The sequence below is a fragment of the Chroicocephalus ridibundus genome, chromosome 4 (assembly GCF_963924245.1).
Source record: "Chroicocephalus ridibundus chromosome 4, bChrRid1.1, whole genome shotgun sequence".
NCBI lineage: Eukaryota > Metazoa > Chordata > Aves > Charadriiformes > Laridae > Chroicocephalus > Chroicocephalus ridibundus.
In genome coordinates this window covers 10,837,211-10,859,953 of record NC_086287.1, presented here as the reverse complement: position 1 = coordinate 10,859,953, position 22,743 = coordinate 10,837,211, and the positions used below count along the sequence as shown (strand labels likewise).

The 22,743-nt window shown below is 40.4% G+C and overlaps 2 protein-coding genes across 16 annotated transcripts in view; one reads left to right on the top strand and one right to left on the bottom strand.

The window, feature by feature from the left end:
• Positions 1–118: 118 nt before the first annotated feature.
• Positions 119–22,400, top strand: LOC134514545 (NADH-cytochrome b5 reductase 2). 3 transcript variants are annotated; one of them, XM_063332504.1, is made up of 10 exons: positions 119–194; positions 274–420; positions 1,407–1,479; positions 3,491–3,597; positions 4,658–4,787; positions 6,255–6,338; positions 6,876–6,961; positions 7,789–7,888; positions 10,045–10,242; positions 22,266–22,400. In XM_063332504.1, the coding sequence occupies exons 1-9, from the start codon at positions 180–182 to the stop codon at positions 10,215–10,217; spliced, it is 915 nt and encodes a 304-aa protein (XP_063188574.1). In that variant the 5' UTR covers positions 119–179; the 3' UTR covers positions 10,218–10,242; positions 22,266–22,400. The 3 variants fall into 3 exon arrangements, with proteins under 3 accessions (XP_063188574.1, XP_063188573.1, XP_063188575.1); XM_063332503.1 differs by having other exon boundaries at positions 10,045–10,246; XM_063332505.1 differs by lacking the exon at positions 22,266–22,400 and adding an exon at positions 22,057–22,241 and having other exon boundaries at positions 10,045–10,246.
• The window catches only part of PPFIBP2 (PPFIA binding protein 2), a 114,684-nt gene continuing 102,311 nt past the window's right edge, over positions 10,371–22,743 (bottom strand). For 10 of the 13 annotated variants that reach the window (XM_063332473.1, XM_063332477.1, XM_063332479.1 and 7 more), the window contains 10 exons: positions 22,257–22,395; positions 21,420–21,548; positions 20,628–20,778; positions 20,339–20,450; positions 19,731–19,819; positions 18,665–18,787; positions 17,848–17,973; positions 16,763–16,951; positions 16,195–16,365; positions 10,371–14,599 (listed from right to left, as the gene is read on the bottom strand). In XM_063332473.1, the coding sequence (XP_063188543.1) occupies positions 14,447–14,599; positions 16,195–16,365; positions 16,763–16,951; positions 17,848–17,973; positions 18,665–18,787; positions 19,731–19,819; positions 20,339–20,450; positions 20,628–20,778; positions 21,420–21,548; positions 22,257–22,395 (1,382 nt within the window). In that variant the 3' untranslated portion in view covers positions 10,371–14,446. The remainder of the gene's footprint in view (positions 14,600–16,194; positions 16,366–16,762; positions 16,952–17,847; positions 17,974–18,664; positions 18,788–19,730; positions 19,820–20,338; positions 20,451–20,627; positions 20,779–21,419; positions 21,549–22,256; positions 22,396–22,743) is intronic. The other 3 variants (XM_063332475.1, XM_063332486.1, XM_063332487.1) reach the window with 1 other exon arrangement.

Below are 22,743 nucleotides of genomic sequence, written 5' to 3'. Positions count from 1 at the left end.
CCTTATGCAGAGATGCCCCAGGCCGGCGGCGGCCCCCCCGGGCGTGCCCGGCGGCGGGAGGCGGAACCCCGCGGGGGCAGCGGAGCTCCGCGGGGCCGGGCCGGGCGGGGGCGGAGCGGGGAGGGCAGAGGGCGCAGGTGGAGCGGTGTCTGCTGGCTGGGGAGCTGCGGACGGTCGCTATGGAGGCGCTTGTGGTGAGGGGTCGGGAGGGAGGCGGGCCGGGCGCGAGTGTGGCGGGCCGTTCCCCTGACCGCCTTGCCCTTCTCCTCACAGGATGCCCCCGTGGCCATCGCCGTGGCCGTGGTAGCCGTATCCGCCCTGCTGCTGCTGCTCCTCAGGGGGACAGGGCGGAGGGCGAGCGGCCTCGTCACCTTGCAGGACCCTCTCGAGAAGTATCCGCTGCGGCTGGTGGACAAAGAGGTGACCGAGCGCCCGGGGTGGCCTCTGGCGCCCCTGAACCCCTTCCCTCGTCCCGGCGCTGCTGGGGTCGTGCCGGCCCCTTTGCTGCCCATCGGGTGGGCGGGGACGGTTGGTCCGTTGGCTTGGGGTGGGGGTGTCTGAGGGGCGGTTGGGCCGTTGGGGGCCTGAGGGGAGGTTGGTCCGTTGACTTGGGGTGGGGGTGTCTGGGGGGCGGTTGGGCCGTTGGCCCGGGGGGGTGCCTGTGGGGCCGTTGGTCGGTTGAGGGCCTGAGGGGAGGGTGGTCCGTTGTCGTGGGGGGCGAGTGTCTGAGGGGCGGTTGGTCATTTGGCAGGGGATCTGAGGGGCGGTCGGGCCGTTGGCCCCGGGGTGCGTGTGTGTGTCTGAGGGGCGGTTTGTCATGGGTTGCCCCCAGCTGCGGGGCCGGGGATGTGCCCAGAGCCCTCAAAGGGCAGCTGTGACTCCCGCTGCAACGTACATCAGGATTCTTAAAAGCATTTGTGCCTACACTACGGCATTATAGTTGTTTCAAGAGGAGGGTAGACTCGTGTCTTTGTATGTTTAAATCCTAGTTTGTGGCTGTGTTTCATCCTTGGTTTCTGTCCAGTGTGCCTCACTGAGAAGTAATCCCAGCAGCCTGTGCTTCTGCACGTCATGTCTTGCCTGATCTTTGGCCACAAATTATGAAATGTGCTCACTGGCCTTGGGCAATAGAAGGTTTCCAGATTTTCTTTATGTAAAGATGCTGCAGGGACTGCACAGACAGGCAAAAGTTACTCCTTGTGGAATTAAAGAGGAAAAGACTGCTTTTAAAGCTTCTGATCTGTTTAAACTTTATTTTTTCAAAGCTATTTCTGCTTCCCTTCCTAGTATTTGGCTTGCATGCTAACAAAAAACAGGCTCACTAAAGCATATCCTGTTGAGTAACGTGGTGACGTTGAGTAGAGTGGTGATGTTGACCTCCTTCTGATTTTGTTTTGTATTTTTAGGAAATCAGTCACGATACTAAGAAATTCCGATTTGGGCTACCTTCACCAGATCATGTATTAGGATTACCTGTAGGTAAGTACTGAAAACACTTCAGGACATACGTTTCTGGTTTCAGGATTTAGAACTGTACTCATAGTTCTTGGACTTCTGATTGTTTGTGAATTTAAGGCTCAGCAAAGCGAGGAGTTAAAAGCTGCATCTGAATGCTGCTGCGTCAGAGAGAAATGTCAGCTTTCCCAAAGGGTTGTGTTTCTGATCTTTTGTGTGTGCTTTGTCCTGCTTGTGTTCAATTCTGTGATGTGGTTTAGAACAAGAACAGTGAAGCAACTGAGTCTGATGAAGTTCATCACCAGACAGGATATAAGCAAGAATGGTACCTGTCAAAGCCGTTTCGTATTTCTTATTTGCATTCTGCTGCTACCTGGTGCCCTCAGCTTATTGTCAACTGCCCTCATGCTTTTGGTGAATAGGGTCGCATTTGTAAATCAGAAAAAGAACAACTCTTCTGCCTGGGAAGCTTGTAACTATTCTGTGCAGAACAAAGGGGAAAAAAATAACTACTGTATGTAGAAGATGCTGAAATATTCAGAGCATTTTCTGTGCACGCACTGACCTTTGATTTACATACATGCGTGTACAGCTTTGTCTTGCTTTCTGAAGAAAGTTCAGAAAATTTCTGAAGTTCATTTCAGACTAGGATTGGCACAGTCGTCTTTCCTGTGCCTTGCAAAACTGATGGTAATGAACCTTGGAATCAGTGGTAATCTGTGCAGGGGACAGTCTCCCTTTCTGATCTGCAGATGTGGCAGACGTAGCCCTGTTTGTTCTGTACTGTGTTTTGCAGTTCCCTGTGCTGTATGGCAAGTGTCAGGGTCTTTCCCGTTCCATGCTGTGGGCACGTCCTTCTTGCATGCTGCCTGTCAAGGGCAGCGGTCTTTCTCCAAATTCTCTTCTGGCTTGTATAGGAAAGTGCAATTGAACTGTCTGCATTAACTAGACAAATGATAAAAGAATTGAGACATACCCTGCAGTGCTTGTGTTTATCCAGACTTTATTCTTAAGAATTTAGGAGCAATCTGAAACTATATGGGCCAGATTACTTCCTGGGAGATTCCTGCCTTCAGCTTTTTACCAGGATCACTTTGCTAAAAATAAAAATGTGTTCTGCCAGCACTGTTCCTGCTTTTTGTTTTTCCATACAACTCTCCAGATTAGTGCTGTCTGGCTGAGGAGACTACTCTTGGCAAGCAGTTTCAGTTCTTTTAATCAGCAGAAAGAAACTGGGTGCCTTTCAGAGTCTGCCTCTTGGAGCATTAGGTTGGGCAAAGAGCTCTCTCTGCACAGCAGCATCCAATGCTGTGGAAGCCACAGCATTATGGAGGTAGGAGTTATGGAGAAAGAATATGGCCAAAGGCATTGTTCTTGATGTTTTGGTGCAGAATCTTTGGGGAGTTTGCTCTGAGAGACTGGTGCTATTAAACAGTAATACTTATTTCTTTGCCTGCGTGAACTGATGTATCCTTGATTCCACTTCATAATTACAAGAGGCAATGGGTACAAACTGGAACACAGGAAATTCCACCTGAACACAAGGAAAAACTTCTTTACTTTGAGGGTGACAGAGCACTGGAAGAGGCTGCCCAGAGAGGTGGTGGAGTCTCCTCCTCCGGAGATATTAAAAACCTGCCTGGATGCATTCCTGTCCAACCTGCTCTAGGTGAACCTGCTTTGGCAGGTCCCTTCCAACCCCTATCATTCTGTGATTCTGTGAATATGATAACAGCAGAACACAAAATACAGAGGGCACTTGAGACTGCACAGCAAACTTTCTATATCACTATTTTACTATAAATTTCCTACTTTCCTCTTATCTTATCCTTGATTCTGTAATGTACCAGCTCTCCTCAGTTACCCCTACTCCAGAAATTCTTGCTGAAAAAAGAGAAGAGGCTAGATATTTTTACAGCATTTTTATGGTAAAGATTTTCTGCATCATTGCTTGTTACAATACCTGCTTTTCTCACTTGTCTTGTCCTCCAGGGATGAAAAAATAAACAAACAGGTTGTAATTCTTTCTCTCTAGGCCAACATGTTTACCTTTCCGCAAAAATTGATGGTAATCTGGTGATTCGAGCCTATACCCCAGTTTCCAGTGATGAAACAAAAGGTTATGTTGATTTAATTATAAAGGTAAATTTTTGGTTTCTTTTAACATAGATAAGTTGCTAACTGGAAGGAAGGAAAGTACTTAATTTTAGTGAAATACAGAGTTTATTTTGATCAATCTTCTTGCAAATAGGATGACTGCATGCCAAACAACTCATTTCACAATATCCTTGAATAGTAAGCTGTATCTCATGTCTCTGCTGTATATTACTGAGAGATAGCAGAGGTAGGGAAGATGGAGAAGGGATTTGCTTCCTTGGCAGTACTGCAGGAACTTCCTTAGTATCTTTTGTTTGGCAATGCATGAATAGCAGTCACTCTCCCTCAAGCTGCCTATGCTGCTACTAGTACTTACTGCTAATAGCTGTAAGTAGGAAACAAGTCAATAAGAACAGCTATCTTTGGTGATGCTACAAAGATTGCCATTATACGTCTGTAAGCATCAGTTCTGCTGACCTGTTTATTGATTAAGAAAATAGGATACAGAAACAAGGGAAATCTTGAAATCCTTTAAGCTAGGGAATGCAGGATGATTTGATCCCAGAACTTCTGGACATGATAATCCTTTTCCGTGATAGAGTTTGGCTTTAGGCAAAGTTCTGGCCTTTTTTTTGCACCCTCTGTTCTTCATGTTACAAGTATGGTGAATTGTTATTAACTACTTAATAGTTATGTGCTTTGAAAGGAAAAGCTATCATGTTGCTGAAGTGTCTGTGAAAGTCTTAAAAAAAAAAAAAAAAATGCAGGAATGCTATTTTCAGAAGGAGTGATTACAAAAATGGGGTGACATAAGGTTCTTGCTGGAGGGACAGTGAAATGAGGGCACCAACACGTAATCTGCCTGCTGCCAATTCCTGTTAGCTTGTCTGTTTGCAGAGAGCATAGGAACACGTGCCTGAGCGAGCCTTGTACGTATTTTGGCTGCTTTCTGTTGCAAGGCACAACAGATAACTGAGAGCAAAGAATTGTCTCAATTTCTTTGTCAGATGCTAAATTTCAGACCTGCAATATTGTGTTCTACAGTTTGTAATATTGTCTGCAGGACAGCTAGAGGTTGGTATCATACCAAGTATTGTTTTTACAGGTCTACCACAAAAATGTGAATCCCAAGTTTCCAGAAGGTGGGAAGATGTCCCAGTACCTAAATGACATGAAGATTGGAGATACTATTGATTTCAGAGGGCCAAATGGGCTCCTTGTCTATAAGGGGACAGGTACTGTGACGTGAAGGTGGGAGAACAAAAAAGGAGGAACTTGTATCGGTTATTTTCAGAGGTGTTTTATAAAACTCAACAACTTTGTAGAGAATCTTTTTTTTAAAAATCGGAAAAGAGAAAATCCACCTTTCCTGGTCTTGACCAAGAGCCCATCAGAATTGATATGATAGGAAAGAGTACTTTGTGTTTACTCTGTGTGAGGAATAGCAGGTTACTGTCTCACTCCTGGGACCATATAATTAAATTTGAAATAAACACTATTGAATTATATTACTGAGAAGGCTGCACTGGAGATAATGCCTCAGCTATACGCATGGAGGGAGATGTTTCAGATGCTTCTTAAACAAGGGAGCTTGTGGCCTAAAATGCCCTCTGAAAATCTCAGCATTGTTACTGAATAACCCGCTGACTGAGAGCCAGCTCCATTTGATGATTAAACCAGGTCTGAGTTGACTGGGAGGAAGTAAGTTCAGAGAAGTAATCCTCTTTCAAGATGCAAGTGAAAGATTTTGCACTGATCTTGACTGAGAGGGACTGTGGGCTTTACTCTTATCTCAGTGAGATAAGTCCTCAACGCTTCTCTGGATCATGACCTTTTATGATGAGTAATATACTGATGAACCTGTTATATCTCAGAGGAAACAAGTGATGCATGTTTTACAGATGTTCCTTTCTGCTCTGCTTTGGCTGCTATAAAGAGCAGTAGCTAGGAAAGCTGGTTACAGATCGCTTAAAATTGGAATATGTCAAGTGCTTTTCATAACGGGTACTTTTCATGGGCTTTTCATCTGGCTTGGTTCTTGGAGATTAATTCAATTACAAACTGTCTAGTTTTGTGATAGTTCTGAACCAGTGGTATTGGCCGGTGTGGAGCAGAAATTGGCAAGGTCTTCTCATCACAACATACTAGAAGGTAGTCACCTAGCTGACTGCGAGTGTCATGGGGATCTCATTAACTGGAAATGAATTACAATAATGAAGTGCTTGATAAAAGTATGAAAGGCTCCAACATTCCTGATTCTAATCTTTGTAGCGGTTCTTGCTTGATGCTGTTTAATTACAACTCCATTGAATGTGGGCACACACAAATGGCTTGACATGTGGTGCAGGTGAGGATGATGAAGATGGCCTAAGAAACCTGTTTCTCTGTAGTAGGGGCTGTAGCTACCACTAACATCCACAGTTGCTGAGTTGTGTTCTAGGCAGTGATGTGGGAATCCTTGAGTTTATTATAAATGATGTTGGGTAGCAGGGAAAGAAGTCAGTTGTTCAAAGCTAGGATTGGACTTTACAGAGACAAAGAAGTTTCTACTCCTTGTGCTCAATGCTGTTCTGAGTTCAATTAGCATTTCCAGAAGATCTGTCCTAATTAATTGGTAGGCTGTAGTAATTTATTCCCTTGGAATTTGTATCCATGTTTTTTTGGCAGTTAATGTACGTATAGGTTTTGAATATTTCTTCTAGGTACCTTTCTTATCAAGCCTCATAAGAAGTCTGAAGCAGAGAAAAAGTTTGCAAAGCATCTTGGCATGATAGCTGGAGGAACAGGTAAAACTATTTTCATCATATGGAATGTCTAGAGAACAAAGATGTCTTTAGGGATGCGTTTGAGGAGTATCAAACACTGTACTATAGTAGCAGAGCACTTGGACCTGTATTTCTTTTCATGAGCATTTGGCAACACTGAGGCTTTCCAGTGGCTTGAGCTCAGTCCTGGGAGCTAGCAACTTCAGAGTTTTAATCTTCATTTATCGTGTGACCTCAGAGAAGTCACTTCATCTCTCCGAGTTTCAGTCTCAATGACAAAAAATATTTTAGGAGAATGTCTTGAGTGTAAAATTACTGTATGCGATAGAGAATGCTGAAGAAGCGAGCCCCAGATACAAGTATTGTGGGTTTGGTTTTGTTTTGAAATGATTTGTAATAATAGAAACCCCCAGCCTCTGCATTTGGCAAGGATTAGAAAGTCAGAGGTATGTAGCCCTGTGCAAACTAAGCCCCCACTGAAGGAATGCCGCATTAATAATGAAACTGCATGGTAGAAGAAATACCTGGGGTTTTTTTAACCACTTTGTTTTTTAACAGGCATAACTCCTATGTTGCAACTGATTCGTCGTATCACAAGTGATCCTAAGGACTCCACAAAATGTTACCTTCTTTTTGCTAATCAGGTGGGTATACTGACCTGTTTGTCCTTCTTTAATGGCCTACTCTTTTTGCTGGTCTCAGAGCTTTTCAAACTGGTGAGACATCGACCCCTGGAAAAAATACTGCTCTGCATGTTTCATACTCTTCCAGTGTCTTTGGGGTTGTATTTTCACCCAACTGTTTATAAGAAAATAATATCTGAGATAGCACATTTAAAAATGATCAGTATAAAGAGGAGCAGGAAATGGTTATTATGTAAGCTCTTAATATATTGTCTGGGATTAAAACAGTTTAAGGAGAAACTGAATAAAAAAATTATCCATATAGCCCTTTATAAATACTTCTGCTGTCAGAGTTCCCCTGATCTTCTTTTATTTGTTTTGAAGATGGCTCCTCATAGTTTCACTTGTACTCCTTAAATCCTATATTAGGGAATAAATAGTGTGAACAGATCCTGATCCCTCTACTCATTTTACTCCTTCACAGATTCCAAGGAAACAGTATTTTGTTCTGTTAATCTGTTTCTACAGTTAAGCTTCACCGTGCTGCTACAGGGCCATATTTGCTGGAGGCAGAGACAAATCTACCTAATTGTGATTTTAACCTGGATTAAAAAGTTGTTCAAATCGCCATCTTTAAGACAGTGTTTAGGTGGCTATTGAGTCTCATAGTTTGTTGTTCTTAATTTGAATTTACAGAAGCCTATAATAGCCTATCATATAAAGGGGGGGAAAAAATCACTTTGGTTTGAATGAGTTATCATTGGATTTGTTTTGCTGAATGCCAAATGAACTCACACTAGAGGGCATCTTGAGATGATTTGGAGCTAAACAGCAGTTGTCTTTTGCAGACAGAAAAAGATATATTACTGAGAGCTGAGCTAGAAGACATTGCAAAGAGGCATCCTGATCAGTTCACGCTTTGGTACACACTGGACAGACCTCCACAAGGTAGGCTATTGGTACGCACTGGAAATGCCTTTGCTTGTCACTGTACAACAGTCAGAGTCTCACTCTTAGAATCATAGAATTGCCTAGGTTGGAAGGGACCTTTCAGATCATCTAGTCCAACCACCAACCTCTTGTTCAAGGGGCCATTAGTATGATATCAAGTTCTGTTGTCTTACAGTATTTTAAATAACCAAGACACCCCTCAGCCCCTCAGAAAAAGCCTTACCACAGCACCTGTTTTGAAAAGTGTTCTAAACCAGGTGGGTGTTAGAAAGTGTGAACCAAGAATAAACTCCTGTTGGGCCAGATGGATGCAGTGGATCTTTTGATGTATTTCAGGATGTGCTATTTTTTTGGACTTTTCAGCAGAAGTTACAGCTCTGTTTTGGGTGATCTCCCAAACCAGGTTATGTTAGCATTTTGTTGGCATTAAATTGCTTAATAATTGTGAATAGTACATGAACATCTTTGTTTTGCAGCGGCTCTAGATTAGATTCTGGTAAAACAGAGCTGCCATATATATAGATTAAGGCATTTAATGTAGGCTGGTGTAGCACTGAATTAGAAATGGAGGGAGGGGTTGAACTCTACTGAATCTCCTTTGAAACCTTGGTATTCATGTTTGCTGATGTTGTAAAAGTGATCTGTGCTCTTATTTAGCAGACATAAGAGCCAAACTGGGTCAGATCAAAGTTCTGTACCTGTTGTCAGCTATAGCCATGAGTAGATGGCCAGAGCAGAGTAATCAGCAGGACTTGATACTCTTCCAGTCTTTAGTATTTCTGAATTCTGAGCCAAATGTGTCTCTACAGAAGTAGTAACTCTCAGTGGACTACTTTAGTATGAACTTACTGTATCTCCTTTGGACCCTGTGTGAGCTTTTTGGCAGTCTATTAGTGACATAGGGTTAGCATTTTTGTATGAAGAATCGCTTCCTCTGGTTTGCATTTGCTTTTTAATTCTTGTGTTGGAATCATAGAATCATAGGTTTGGACCTCTGGAGATCATCTAGTCCAACCCCCTGCCAGAGCAGGGTCACCTAGAGCAGGTTGCACAGGAATGTGTCCAGGCGGGTTTTGAATGTCTCCAGAGACGGAGACTCCACCACCTCTCTGGGCAGCCTGTGCCAGTGCTCTGCCACCCTCAGGGTAAAGAAGTTCCTCCTCATGTTTAGGTGGAACTTCCTATGCTCAAGTTTGTGCCCATTACCTCTTGTCCTGTTGCTGGGAGAGAGTGTGAATAAGTGCCTACCAACTGTTTTCATGTTACTAATTTTACAGACATCTATCACTCACCCCTGCTGCCGCATCTCTTCTATCCTGAAGATTGCTGGTATTCCCCACATAGCAGTGATTACATAGCTTTGCTCATCCTTGTTCTCTCAACCTTTTCCAGCTCTCCTGTGTCCCTTTTTGAGCTGGGTGGGTCAGAACTGATCAGCAGTAGTCAATATGCAGGCAAACTCTGCATTTTTAATTTGATGTGGTGTTCCCTTTTCCTTTCCTAACACTCCTTAATGTTTCGTATGCCTTTTGATCACTGCTGTTTTCATAACCCCAATATCTTGCTCCTGATAAATGAGCTTAAAGCGCATATTTTTTATGTGAAGGTAGGAGTACTTTTCCTACTTGTCTCACTTCGAATGCCAGATGTATTCAATAATATTACTGTTTGAAATCATCGAGTGTTTCTTTTCAATTTTTTTTCCCTCTCCTCACTTCACAATATGGCAGAACTTTCGTCATCATCAGACTTTTGTCACCTCACCACTTTATCTCTTTTTAATGTGTTGGATGCCACAGGTCTCATTACTTCTCCCTGCACAACTGCCCAAGTGACCTCTCTTCACTGGAAAGGCCCATTTACTCTTCCTGTATATTCCTACCTGCTGTCTAATTTATTTTGAATGCCTGAAAGTCTATATAAACCCTTATCAATCAATCAGTCAGATCCTCATTATCCACATGCTTGTTGTCCCTATCAAAGGGGACCATTAGGTTTGAGCTCTGTGACAGCTTTAGTCCTCTCTCTGCTTGCAGTGATGGTGGTGTAACTTACCTGATTCTTCAGCTACTTTGTGAGTACAACATATGCAGTTTAAAAAGGCTTCAGACTGTATGGAGATTTAAATTGATAGTTTAATTTCTTTGTTTCAGATTGGAAGTACAGTTCTGGCTTTGTCACCGCAGACATGATTAAAACCCACCTCCCTTGCCCCAGCAGTGAGACGCTCATTCTCATGTGTGGGCCACCACCTATGATTCAGTTTGCGTGTCAGCCCAACCTGGACAAACTCGGCTATCCCAAGAGCAGTATATTTTCTTATTAGCACTGATGTCATCTGATACCTTTTCGTAAGTACGTACTGCATATTTTCCTATTAGGACCAACTGGTATATAACTGTGCAGTACTTCTTGGGGTTTTTGTGTGTGTGTTTTAACCGTATAATGTAATTATACATATTATTATGTTATACATATATAACTGTATAATGTAATTACCTTTGCACATTTTAATACTAAGATGTTGAGAGATCATCTTGAATTGTGTGGAAGTAACTTAGTCTAACCTCATAAGTTAGTACGAAATGTCAATTCTGAGAAAATAAATTAAGTGTAATTGGAGAGGTAGGACAGAGATGAAACCACTTGTTTTTTAACATAAGTATGGAATTTGGGAGAGGGCTGTAAAACTGGACTAGCATTATTTGACTGTGCTCTATAGGTAATTAATGTAGTGCATCCTGGGGGAAGGAGAATACAAAGAACAGTTTGTTAGGTGGTTTTGGTTTTTATTTTACAGCCCTTTACCAGGGACTAAGAAGTCTAAGTATGCTATTGAAAAAGTGAACAGAATTTGGGTAACATGCAAATTGCTTATTACTGTAACAGATATTTTCATTAGTGTGAAATTTATTTGGGAGGATTACATAACTTCGTACTGTCTTCTAACAAGCTTAGCTAAACTATGACTGCCCACTGTATACAGAAGCTCTGGGCTGCATATACAGATGTAAATATCCAGTGATGTTACATCATCTGAATGTCATCCTCTAAGCGTAGACCTTGCTCTTTTGGCAGTTTCACAAATTTCCTTTGCTTATGAGAAAACATGGGTTCTTACTTCCTATTGTAAGCTATGCTGAGTGGATCTTAAACTCAGCTAATGCCTCATCTCTGTGATGTTACCACACAGCATTTAATTCTCAGTCTTCAGTGCCTGAAGTACTGCATGCTCGTTTCCAGGAATTACTTTATACTACATTCGTTTTAGGCTCTGACAAATCCCTGAGCCAAAAGACTTGTTTCTTCAAATGCTAATGAATATGTTTACTAAATATTTTTTATTCAACTAACGCAAAACTAAAGGAATTTACTAGGTAAAAATTGACATGGGTTTTGTACTTAAATTACATTTGTAGCAATAATGCAAACATATCTTGGGGATTCAGACTGTGATTATGTCCCTGATGAGAGATCAATCACATATATTTGTGTTAGAATCACTCAGTCAGCAAGAGATGGAGGAACATTCAGAATTTATTCATAACAGTCAAAAAAATAAGCATTTATGCCGTATAACACTAATTAGGATTTCTTACTATATATATTTTTTAAAAAAATCAGTAATTTTGGAGATTGACTATTCACAGCCAAGTTTGCACAACACACTGAGTTATAAATACATCATCAAAAGAAATCTGAAAATCTGCTCAGAATATCCCAGTCATATTAAGGCTGCCTCTGTTAGAGCAGCTTATCCTAGTTGTAGTACTGTAATAAGTCTGCTGGCTAATTAACCTAACAAACTATTTCAAATGCCCATAGTACAGGACCTGGTCACTAGTGTTGATTGCATTGCCAGATTATAGATGTACTTGACTGGTATGCTTTATACCTTTTAATTAATTAAGTATTTTTAGTTTGCTGATGCGTAGATTGACTTCTCATTCCTTTGGGTTTTCCATTATTATTTCATTGTTCAGTGACTGAAACAAAATTGCCTTGGTTTTACCATTTTTGGACATTAAAATCATGTGTTTGTCTTCTAAAATCTGACCATGTCGTGCAGGGTCCCTCATGGAGTAAGGACTAGAATAGATCACCTTTAAAAAGTGCCACTGATAGCCCTCGAAGAGCCCTTGCTGCGTGCTCTGGACAGTACCTGAGATCTCTCCTTTGTTTGGGAGGGTTGTGGCTGGGAATGACCTGCCCTCAGGCTATGTTAATATATGTAAGCCAACACCCTGCCGCCAGCAAGGAGAGAGTAATGCAAACCATCCATATACATACTAAGTCTTTTCCTCGCAATTGAGCATTTCTTTTCCATTTCTTGCCATTTTCCTATTTACTAAGATATATTGTTAATACCTTACCTTATTAAAACATGAGAGGCATATGTCAACAGAGGTAACAGTAATTGCTGCTTTTACCCTTAAAAAGCCCCTCAACAAAGTAGTAAGAGTCCATATTTCCCTCTGTTACAGTGCTGCCTAGCTCAGTAGAATAGCAACAGGTCTATTTTGTCAGATGTTTTAAAAAAAGAAAAACGTGTTTTATTATGGTACTTGCCTGATGCTCCTTAGTCACATTTTACACATCAGAGCAGTAATGTTTGTTTCCTGTTGCTAAATAAAGTATTCTGTGAAAATCTACCTGTAGCTAGAATGAAAGGAGAACTTAAAGTGAACAGCAATATTGTTTACAACATCACCAGTTCTCATGCAAATGTTACAAAAGTGTTTCTATACTGCAGTCCTCAGGGCTGTTTGCAGCCATATGTTTAACTAGGTGTAACTAGGGAAAGAATTATTACCATGGCTGTCTTCCAGAGAGCGTGTGCTATGTTTCAGACCAACCAGGTACAGGGCTCAGAAAACTTTGAGCCATTTTGACTGTTTAGAAGGCTTATGAGCATCCTGGTGCTTGCACGTGTGGGTCAGTACTAGCCATTTTAGGCAAAACATCAGTGTACAGAAAGAGCCTGTTCAATAGTTCTAGTTAAAGAACTGTCATTTAAAACAAAACAATGGATCATGCTGGAAATTCTGTTGCACTTACCCTACTAGTTAAGTGTTGTGATTGCGCCTTCATTGCGAGTATCTTGGTGCGCACGTAAAAATCACGCAATCATTAAAATATCACTTTAAATGAAGCACCAGCATTTGAGTCCATCAGTTTTTCGGGTAGTCTCAAAGTTACATTTCCTGCTGCAGTTGTTCAGCACCTTTTTGAGTTAGGTAAAAATTTGCGACCATGTCATCTCGATTGTCTTCCTCCTGATAAAAGTAAGGGCTTGACGGACACTATTATGTTCCGTTTTTCCCATTCTACACTGCACTTAGAAAAAAAGAGGGCAGGACGTGTGCTAATGAAAGGGATGAGAGATTAAAATCCTTTTACAGGAAACAGTCTCTGGCAAGACTGCAGCAGTAGCGAGCGAGCTATTACCACCGCAGCATCCATCTGCATTTCTAGGAGGCTCTGATTAGTCCACATGGTACTACAGAATATTAATGCTTCCTGCATTACTAGTTAATTATAAAAAATAAAAAATTACAAAATATCTTTCATATAACAGTACATGAACATACCATGAAAAAGACGACTGAATAAAAGGGTAAAATTTGTTGCCAGTCTTGGCTTTCCAGACACTGGATATGAGAGTACTGCTTGTCTCTCAACACCTATTTGACATTACAAAATATGGAAAACAGCGCAGAGGAGAGTTACCTGTTATATGTTGCTACACTGACAACATTAAATGCTATCTGGCAAGTCTCATTGGCAGAAAAGAGGTAAAGCTTTTCTGCACCACACCATCAAGCTTCTCCTGGCCACCCCTCTGGCCAGGCGTGAGGTATTAAGTGTTCTTGGTCGGGTTGAAACATCATCTCCAGTCTTCAAAGGTAGGTGTTAAAAACCTGCTGTCGTTCAGCATTTCATCTTGGCTTAACATCGTCTGAAAAAACAAGATGTGAACAAGTAAGCATAGTCAGTTAGAGGCCTATAGTTAAAGAAATCCAACTGTAATGAGATCACTTTCACAACAGAGGGGGTTAGAGCCACAGAAAATTAAAAGGAATTCCTTGAATGCAGCTTTGAATAAACTATTTGCTTGAGAAAACTCTTGACAGATTTTGTGTCTGGCATGTGACTCAATTAAGTTATGTAATTCTTCATTATACCTTTCAGTTAACCTTCTTTTTTTTAAATTAGCTGCTATGGAGTCAGGAATTAACACAGTGATTTTTTTTGTTTGTTTTCCATGGACTTTTAGCTCATGTAAATTTTCAAGTCTGTATCTCTTTGCTAGACTTTGCTGTGACTGAGGCATTTGATGGTGGTTACTTGCCAAATCTTTGAAAAATTGTTTTCATTTAAGTGGATGAATATCTGTCATCGGGTCAAAGGGATAGCAGAGTTCACGAAAACTTAAAATAGGCCTAAATGAAACTTAATTTCTAGTGCAATTTAAAAACAGGGGATTTTTTTGGACTGTGAATGTGCAACCATGCTGCAAAGAGGTATTTAACAAGACTAGTGACACAGTTACTCTTAACTACCACCAGCAATGACCAACTTTCCCCAAATCCTAGCAGAATACGTTTGTGACTTTAAAACAAGAGTGAAATTAGTACATACCGTAAGATGGCTTATGCCTTGGGAAAGAGCCCCTATTTGCATTACTGTTCCTTCTGAATGTTCCATCTGTAAAAGTATTCAGGAACTAGTTCAAATCAGACAGTATGAGCAATTTTATTCACTCTGCATGCATCTTTGGGAGGTATCTGTGCCTGCACAAATGAAGTTGTGGTACTTTTAAAAGCTCTGATTTCTGCACATTAACAAAATGTCTCCGTGCTGTAAGGTATGTGAAAACACATTTAAGGATAGGAAGAGTGAATCCTGATTAAGAAGGATTGATTCCATGAAACTTGAGCTGTAATTCATACAAAAAATAAAAAGCTTAACTGATACTATCAGTGAAGGGTACTCTTTTCCTGATGGTGTAACACTTGTACTTCTGGTAGTCTTCTTTCACCGGCAAGCACCAAGAGTCCTTCATGATACAGTCCTACCTATTGCTACATAAAAAGGTTATCAGCTCCAGAGCACTGAGATGTCACTGCGTAACACATGCTCAGGAGTCATGCTTCTGCTAAAGACCACGCTCCTAGAGAAAAAGCCAGTTACAAAAGTAACGCTTGAACAACAGCATAGTGCAAGCTGTTGGCTCAAAGTTAATGCATTCCCTTGGAACTCTGTGCAAGCGGACATCCATACTAAATTATAGTCAGGATTTGGTATTGTCCCTACTTAGGAACAATACTTTATTTTGCTAAGGTGTGCGTTGAAAAAGACAATGGTTAGGCAATGAACACAAATTAGGTGTTAGATGGAGTAAACCATGCAAGTGAAAAAAGTACTTTCACAGTCAGTCTTTTCCATTTTGTGACCATTTTCTTACTAGGCTTAAAATGTTTTCTCTCGCTTAAGGTCACTGGAGATAGGAGAGTTTACCCCAGCTGCCTCTGCCTGGCTCTTGTGTGTTGACAAAGTTCACACAAGCCTCCAGTGCTCCATTTTTCAGGGTTTACATCCCTTTACACAACAGGCAAGTTGAATAAAATTTGATGGTGTTTAGTCTTCATCATTTGTCTGTGTGATGTCTAGACACAGTTTCATTCACAAGTTCACTACTACATAACAAAAGTGAATTATTTAAGTATTGGTTTATTAATGATCTTGTTCATTACTGATGCATCGTTTTCACATATACTGTCTAAGCGTAACTACTCCCCACTGTACATAATGAAAGAAAAAAATTCAGTTGGATCCTTTGATAAATGCCTGTTAAAAATATACAATCCAGTCTTACTTTAATATATAACTTGATAGCTTTGTACAAATTAGTACAAATAAATTTATTACATTAAAAACCACCCATAAAGATAATGAAAAAAGTAGTGTGCATACTCAGATTATGAAAGCTAGAAGTATGAAAGTCTTGCTTACTGCAACCTCCACCTTAATTGTCAAAATACATCGATCTTCATAGTGTAAAGGTGTTATATTCCTGAAAAAGGGCTTGAAGATGGATGAGTTTATTATGATGTTGATTAAAAAAATTAACCTGACATTCTTAGTATAGACCTCTTTCCAGTGTCCATAGCCAATACTTTTCTCAATGAGTTCATGCGGATGTAGCAAATACTTTGTTATATGCCAACATTTGGTTATTTGCAAGCTTTGGAATGCATGGAGAGGATGAGATGAGAATGGCATCAGTCTGTCTGTCCCACCTGATCCAGTTCCCTGTCAGTGAATGGACTAAGTCCTTTGTATCCACCATAGTTTTTCTGAGTACCATTCGCAGCAGCAGGGTTTGTATCCATAGGACAAATGTAGTCTGTTGATTCATCAAACTTCTTTTTTCTTAAGTTTCCAAAATGTGAAAATCCAAGTTTCTTTGGCTAAAATAAGAAGACAACAAGTTTTAAATAAGAAAAATAAGGTCATCCTTCAAACCTTAAAATCCTCTCCTTTTTTATTTACTGCTATACTCTAGTCCTTAAAGTATGTAGATTCTGAACTAAATAAATTTAATTGTTTTCTAATTGGGAGCTACAGTTGATTTTAAATACATTTAGATAGTGTTCCCTCTACGAAAAAACAGAAGGGATTGCATATTTATTTCAGAAGCTGATTTAAACAGATAGAAATTAAATGCTTTGGTATCTAGAATTAAGGAAAACATAACACTCCTCCTACAACTGACCTCTCCCTGCCCCTGTTTTTCCCTTATTTTCTGTGTAAGAAAGACAGGGGAGAGAAAGTCTGAATTTTCCCCTTTTTGAAAGCAGCGCATACCCGAACTTTGGCAGTGGTGGTCAGAGGTGTGTATGCTGTTGACTCTGTTATTTCTCTTTTTTCTTGTTGTGCCTCTGGTCCAATTAATACATTAAAATTGGTTGTTAGGTGGCGTCGCAGCAGGGTCTTTTGAGGCGGAATATTCAGCAGCATTGCTAGTGTGTCACCATTGAAGCGAGGTTCGAGAATCTAGGAAAAAAAAAAGGCACATTATTTATTTTTTATATGGTTAAATATTTGCAATAGTAAATCATTACAGTGCTTAGCAGAAGGATTTCTCATTCTTACTAAGCTGCCTGTCTACATTAGACCTCTTTTAACTTGCAATATGATACTCGCTAGGGTTTCAATAGGAAATACATGAAAGTAGGCACAAAGAAATGCAGAGCGTGATCAGACAAATACCTAATTATTATTTATCATCAAACATTATATTTGTTTGGATTGAAGAAATTTGTTTTCAGAATTTTCTGCTCTACTTTTACAGTCACTGTACAGTTTACAGGTTTTTTTCTGCTCTACTTTTACAGTTACTGCTGTAACAGAGAATAAACTTAATCTTAGCACAATTTTTCTATTTCCTTTTTGCAAAAATTCAATGGCACTAGAATCACAGTATTTCAGAACTCTGACTTCACTGAGCTGCAAATAGTTCTGAATGGTTTTAATTAAGAAAAAGTCATTATTGATTGCTGGCAAGACTGCTGCAAGTTCAGGACAGTTATTTACTGTGGCTCAGGATTCTATTAAAACCACTCAAACACTCAGTGATGCCTTATCAAGAAGTAACTTTCCCACAGTACAGTTTGTTGGGTTTTTTTAAAGTACTGCTTGTCAAACACTCATGCACAGCTCAGCTTTGATTATAAAAAAAAATTTTAGCAGTTCCTTTTTTATTTTAGTTTTCCTTTGTAAAATTAAGATGCATGGATCAGACAGAGAGGCTCTTTCGAAGGCCTGTTCGTGCTGTCATATTGCAGATGTGTTTGTTTCCTCCTGCTTGACAAACACCAGATAAAAGATGGTTTATATTACAATGTCAATTTTTATTAGATATGTAGTAAAATGTGAAAATGAATTCTTACAATCAGGCCACCGTGCACTCCGCTTCCTCGAAGGTTTGGTGCATATTCTGCCAGATCGACTGATCTGAGCCATTCCATCACCCTGTGATTGGACCACTGAACTACTTCAGAAGGCGAAACATTATTCTGTTAAAATAACCAGAAAAGATGATTACGTTATGGCCTGCATCGTCACTGCACGTTCACAATATGTATCCTCAGTTCAGAGAAAAACAATTGTTCCTTCCCTTCCTCAAAGAGCAGTAATTTTTTCACAATTTTAAGGTATTGTTTCTGTTTAAGGCCTCTTTCAAACATCCTCTGACGAGATGGCCAGCGTAGTCTAGTACAGACGAAACCCCATATACTGCATCAAGTAGTATAACAATAGAGACCTACAGATGGTGGGTGTAAAAAAGAGAGCATTTTGAAAAGAGTGTTATTGTCAGTCTTTAATACTAAGAGAATAAGCTCTGCTGACCAGGTAAGGCAAAAACCTTACCGTCTTTGAGAGTTAAAAATTAGAAAAGGCAAGAAAAAACATTCAAATTATTCTCTCGGAAATTAAATGCTTTAAACTAAGCAAATAATTTCTAAAGGGAAGTGCATTCAACTAATAAGTGGTTCAAGCACTTAAGGAATGAGTAGATTATTATGGGTGAGTACACGTTACATTCCAGAGCGGAAGGCGGCGTAACTACTGCTTTAGATGCAATTCCCTAGTGGCAGTGATTGAGGGATATGATACCTCAATGTACACTGCTACCTTTCTATCCACTTTGGCTGGAATTGGGTAATTAGTGCTTGTTTAAATTAATTTACTTAAACATCCTTTTACCTCCTCAGCTGGTCTCCTGCGTAGGCAGTGGGGGTTGAAACTGTTGACGTGCAGCACGTGAATGGCACATTTAATACTCAGATGATGCAGCTGACTGGTGACTTTCAGAAAGAGAAGGTCATTCTGTGGAGGAGAGAGCCTTTTAAGTGCCATACAATACATACCAAAACAGATATTTTGCCCAAGTAGAAAAAATTTAAGCTTACTGTGTAGTTTTATTTAAACCACTGTAACTATGGTTTAGGGAAAATAAAAGTTTATATTTTAAAGAGGGTTTTTTGGGGTGGGGATCTTGGGGGGTTTTTTTGTTGTTATTGTTGTTTGGGTTTTGAGGTTTTTTTTTAAACATTGCACCATAGCAAGACCTGGCTAAAAAATGAAGAAGAGCTTGTAGCCTATAAAGTAAAATCCAGGGTCATGCCTAGTTTTAAAATACTTGGACTGTTTCTGATCTGGGAAGATCCTGTTGTGGGTAAGGTCACTGTAGCTAGCGACACCCACCTAACAGCAGGGCCCGTGCTCCTGTTAACTAAGGCTCCTTAAGCAGCATAGACAAGGCTGTACTTTTGGTAACATCTCTATTATTTTTTTCATAGCATAGTTAACAAAACCAAATACTTAATTATTGAAACCTGGGCAGGGAAACTGTAAGAAAACACGGTTGGCTCTGTGTAGTGCATGGTTTGCTGATAACGGGGTCAGAGTTGTACAAATTACTGGATTTGGTGCTTATCTTTAGTTTCTTGAATATTGTTGCTAATTGGTGTGGAGAACAACACACTCCAGAAGCTGCATGTAAAACAGGTCATTTTACCTTTAATTGTGGTGTACTACGTGATATTGAAAGAAAGACCTTGCAGAAGTTAGCTATAACATACCCTATGACTTATTTTATGTACCTTAGGAATAGTAACCATGCACCAGACAACACAAACGAGTTACTACTGGCACTATTTCTGCCTTGCAAAAATTCTTTAGCTGCTCACATGCAAAGGAAAATTGTAAAATTCTTTGCTCTCTCTGAAGTTAAATTTGGTTAAACTGAGGAAAAAGGATTTTAGCTTACCACAGTTAAATACTGCAACATTCTCCCATCAACTCTGGATTCATGAAACTGGTCTTTGTACTGAGGTAAACCAATATCATCAAGCCATCCTGCAGATACAAGAACAGTGGTATAACCCAAATCCTGATCAGCGAGGATGAAGCCCTTCTGCCCTGCTTGTCTGGGCTGGCTTCTGGTGAGGCGTTCAGGCAGCACGTTCTACCTATTCACCTTTCCAAAGGACAGCTTCTTACTCGACGCCTACAAGCAATTCCCATCAACCAGCTTTGTCCACAATACCCCTGTGATGTTTTACAGACAGTGTGTGACTGAGCACATACCTTGGGCAGCATAATGTAGCTCTTGCTAGACTGAGCCGCCCCCCCTTTACTTCCCTGCAATCTGAATGACAGAGTTCCCCTTGGAAGATCGTGCTGTATAGCTGTATATTTGGATGTCAAGAACAATACAAAATCCTCATTCTATTCTATGGAAAATTTTACTATCTTGAAACTTAGTGCTCTTAAAAAGATGTTTGGTAACTGCTTAAACAAACATACCATGCAGCCCATCCATAGGGATGGGGGAAATTCTTTTCCAAACAATTCCATGATAGTTCAAACACTTACGTGTCACCCAGATATGATCGAGTTGTGCAGACTTCTCCTCTTGTTTTGCATTTATTGATTTTATGGCCAAAACTAATTTCTTCCTGTGCAGTGGATGCTTTATTCCCATTTCCTGCAACAATAACCATTAACAAATAGTTTGCCTTGTCTCTGGCTCTTTTCATCTCATTAAATATCTGCAAAAATGGATGCTACCTATTTCAGAAAGGTAGAACTGCCAACTGTTTGAAGGGGCCTGGTTGTAAAGAATCAGCACGTACGCTTGAGCAAACCAGTTACAGATTATTACCTTTTCCATGTCCTGAGGTGTCGCAGTTAACAGTGTATGGCCTGAAGTCACCCACTGCCGCGCAAAAATGACATACTGACCAAGACCAAAGTCCTCAAGCCAGTTACAAACTCTTTCAGTGCTCCACTGAGCAAACGGAGCATTGTAGTCGCTGAAAAGTACAAGAAACGTTTGAAAAATCTTAAAGGAAAGTATTACGGTTTATTATCAGAAATGTCATCATGTGCCAGAGGCAGTACTACAGCATGTGTTTTAGTGTGCTTCGTTCTGTGCAATAACAAAAGCCAACAGCCATTCTCCCGGTATATGCGCTGGTACTAGTGTCCCCTTAATTTAGGGTCCCAGCCAGAACTTGTGAACAGTTTTGGGGGTGGGGGGTGAGTAAGAACTTCCCATTTTCTATTTGAAAAGAGGAAAAAGGGAATTGATGAATTCTTATCACTTTGGAGATAGTCCCACACTAGATGATAAGTTTTCTTCTTCTTTAACAAGTTGAAATTTTTGACACTCCAACAAAAAACTAGTGCTGCTGCCTGCAGGTGATGGAGCGCAGACAGGTGAGCTACTCAGGATACATTTTCTACCAGAGAAATTCTTTCCAGTTGTGGAATTACACTTGTATATCAGGAAAAACGTATTTCACAAGAGGAGGGTTTGGCTGTTCAGCACACTGCACAATACCACATAACATGCTGTGCAAGGTAAAGAATCATAGAATCTGTTGGGTTGACCTTTAGAGGTCACCTAGTCTGACCCCCCTGTAGTAAGCAGGGCCAAAGAAGGAACCATTACCTTTTCTGGCCTTTAGTTTCCTTTGTTCTGGCTAACCGAGGGCCAGCTGTTGCACGGAGACCACCTCTTCGAAACTCTGCCAAACCCAGATCGTCTGCGGGGAAGTTACCTGACTGAGTTCTTCTTATTCTTTCAAGACAAGAGTGCCAAATTAGGACTATTAGCTTGCGACAGGGATCATTTGTTTCGTATGGAAACTATAGTGTCAACTAGAAACGGTATTAATCTTCCCAGAAACATCTAATTCAAACCACAGCTGACGAGGTTCCAGGCAAACACTGTGTAGCCCCAACTCCAAGGAAAGGAAAAAAAACCACAACCCACAACACAAAAACCCCAACCAAAAACGCTCTGCAGAGAAGGCATAACCCTTCAGCCCAATTCATAATCCACAGTGGAGGCCAGACTCATAAATGGCTGCTGTCCTGAAGCAGATAAAATAAACACACTAAAACTCAGTCCCCCTGGCTTTTTGTTTCTTCTGTTTTCTCTCATTTTTTACCTAATGGCTTCTGTAATGTATCTGTACGACATTCTGTAAATGTATCATTTAATTTTTCATAGCTAATGAAACTGTTGGCATTCTAAATTACCAGCCACGTCAGATGACAGCGGGGTGTCTTATTTCTTCCAACAGCATGGCACTATGAAGACCACCATCCATTTTTCTGCGCCCACGTGCACACAGAGACACCCCGTACAATCACAGAGCTGCTTTCTCTCCCTTACGTGAATTTTACTTCATTCTTGCCGCAGATAGTGTAGCTCTTGCTAAGAACTGGATTCATTCTCAGCCAAATGCTTTGACAGGGAACTAAAAAAAATAAATGATCTTACTTTCCCCAGATTTTCTTGATCCCTTTTGGACTCTTCCTGTTTTCTGGAGACAATGGAGATTGTGGACCTGAATCCGTTCCCGAAGAAAGAGGTGAAAGGTCATCCGAGACTACCGTACCATCCACATTCTCTGTTTCTCCTGGGTTAAGAACAGTAATATAGTCACATTTTATATTAATTATTAATGAAGTTGTTATCTTGGAGACTAATGTTCAAATACAGAACAGAATAAAAAAGTAAAGATATCTATAAAATTGTTCTTGTATTAAAAAAAAACATGCTCAGCAGGTGAAAAAAATAGTAGCTGTACATTTGATACAAAAAAGAAAATAATAAAACACTGGGTAAAATAGTATTGTTATTTCAGTAATTTGTATTTAAATGCATTATTTAGTTATTTCAAGGTCTTCAGACTGAAGCAAACTCTTCAGACTCTTGCCTTGCCTATTCTTAATACCAGAACTCCTCCATCAAAATCAGAGGGAAT

Bases quoted from the DNA above. Each gene is read 5' to 3' on its own strand.
- LOC134514545 (XM_063332504.1), top strand. The intron at 421-1,406 runs GTGACCGAGCGC...TTGTATTTTTAG, and splicing joins TGCGGCTGGTGGACAAAGAG to GAAATCAGTCACGATACTAA. The intron at 6,962-7,788 runs GTGGGTATACTG...TGTCTTTTGCAG, and splicing joins ACCTTCTTTTTGCTAATCAG to ACAGAAAAAGATATATTACT.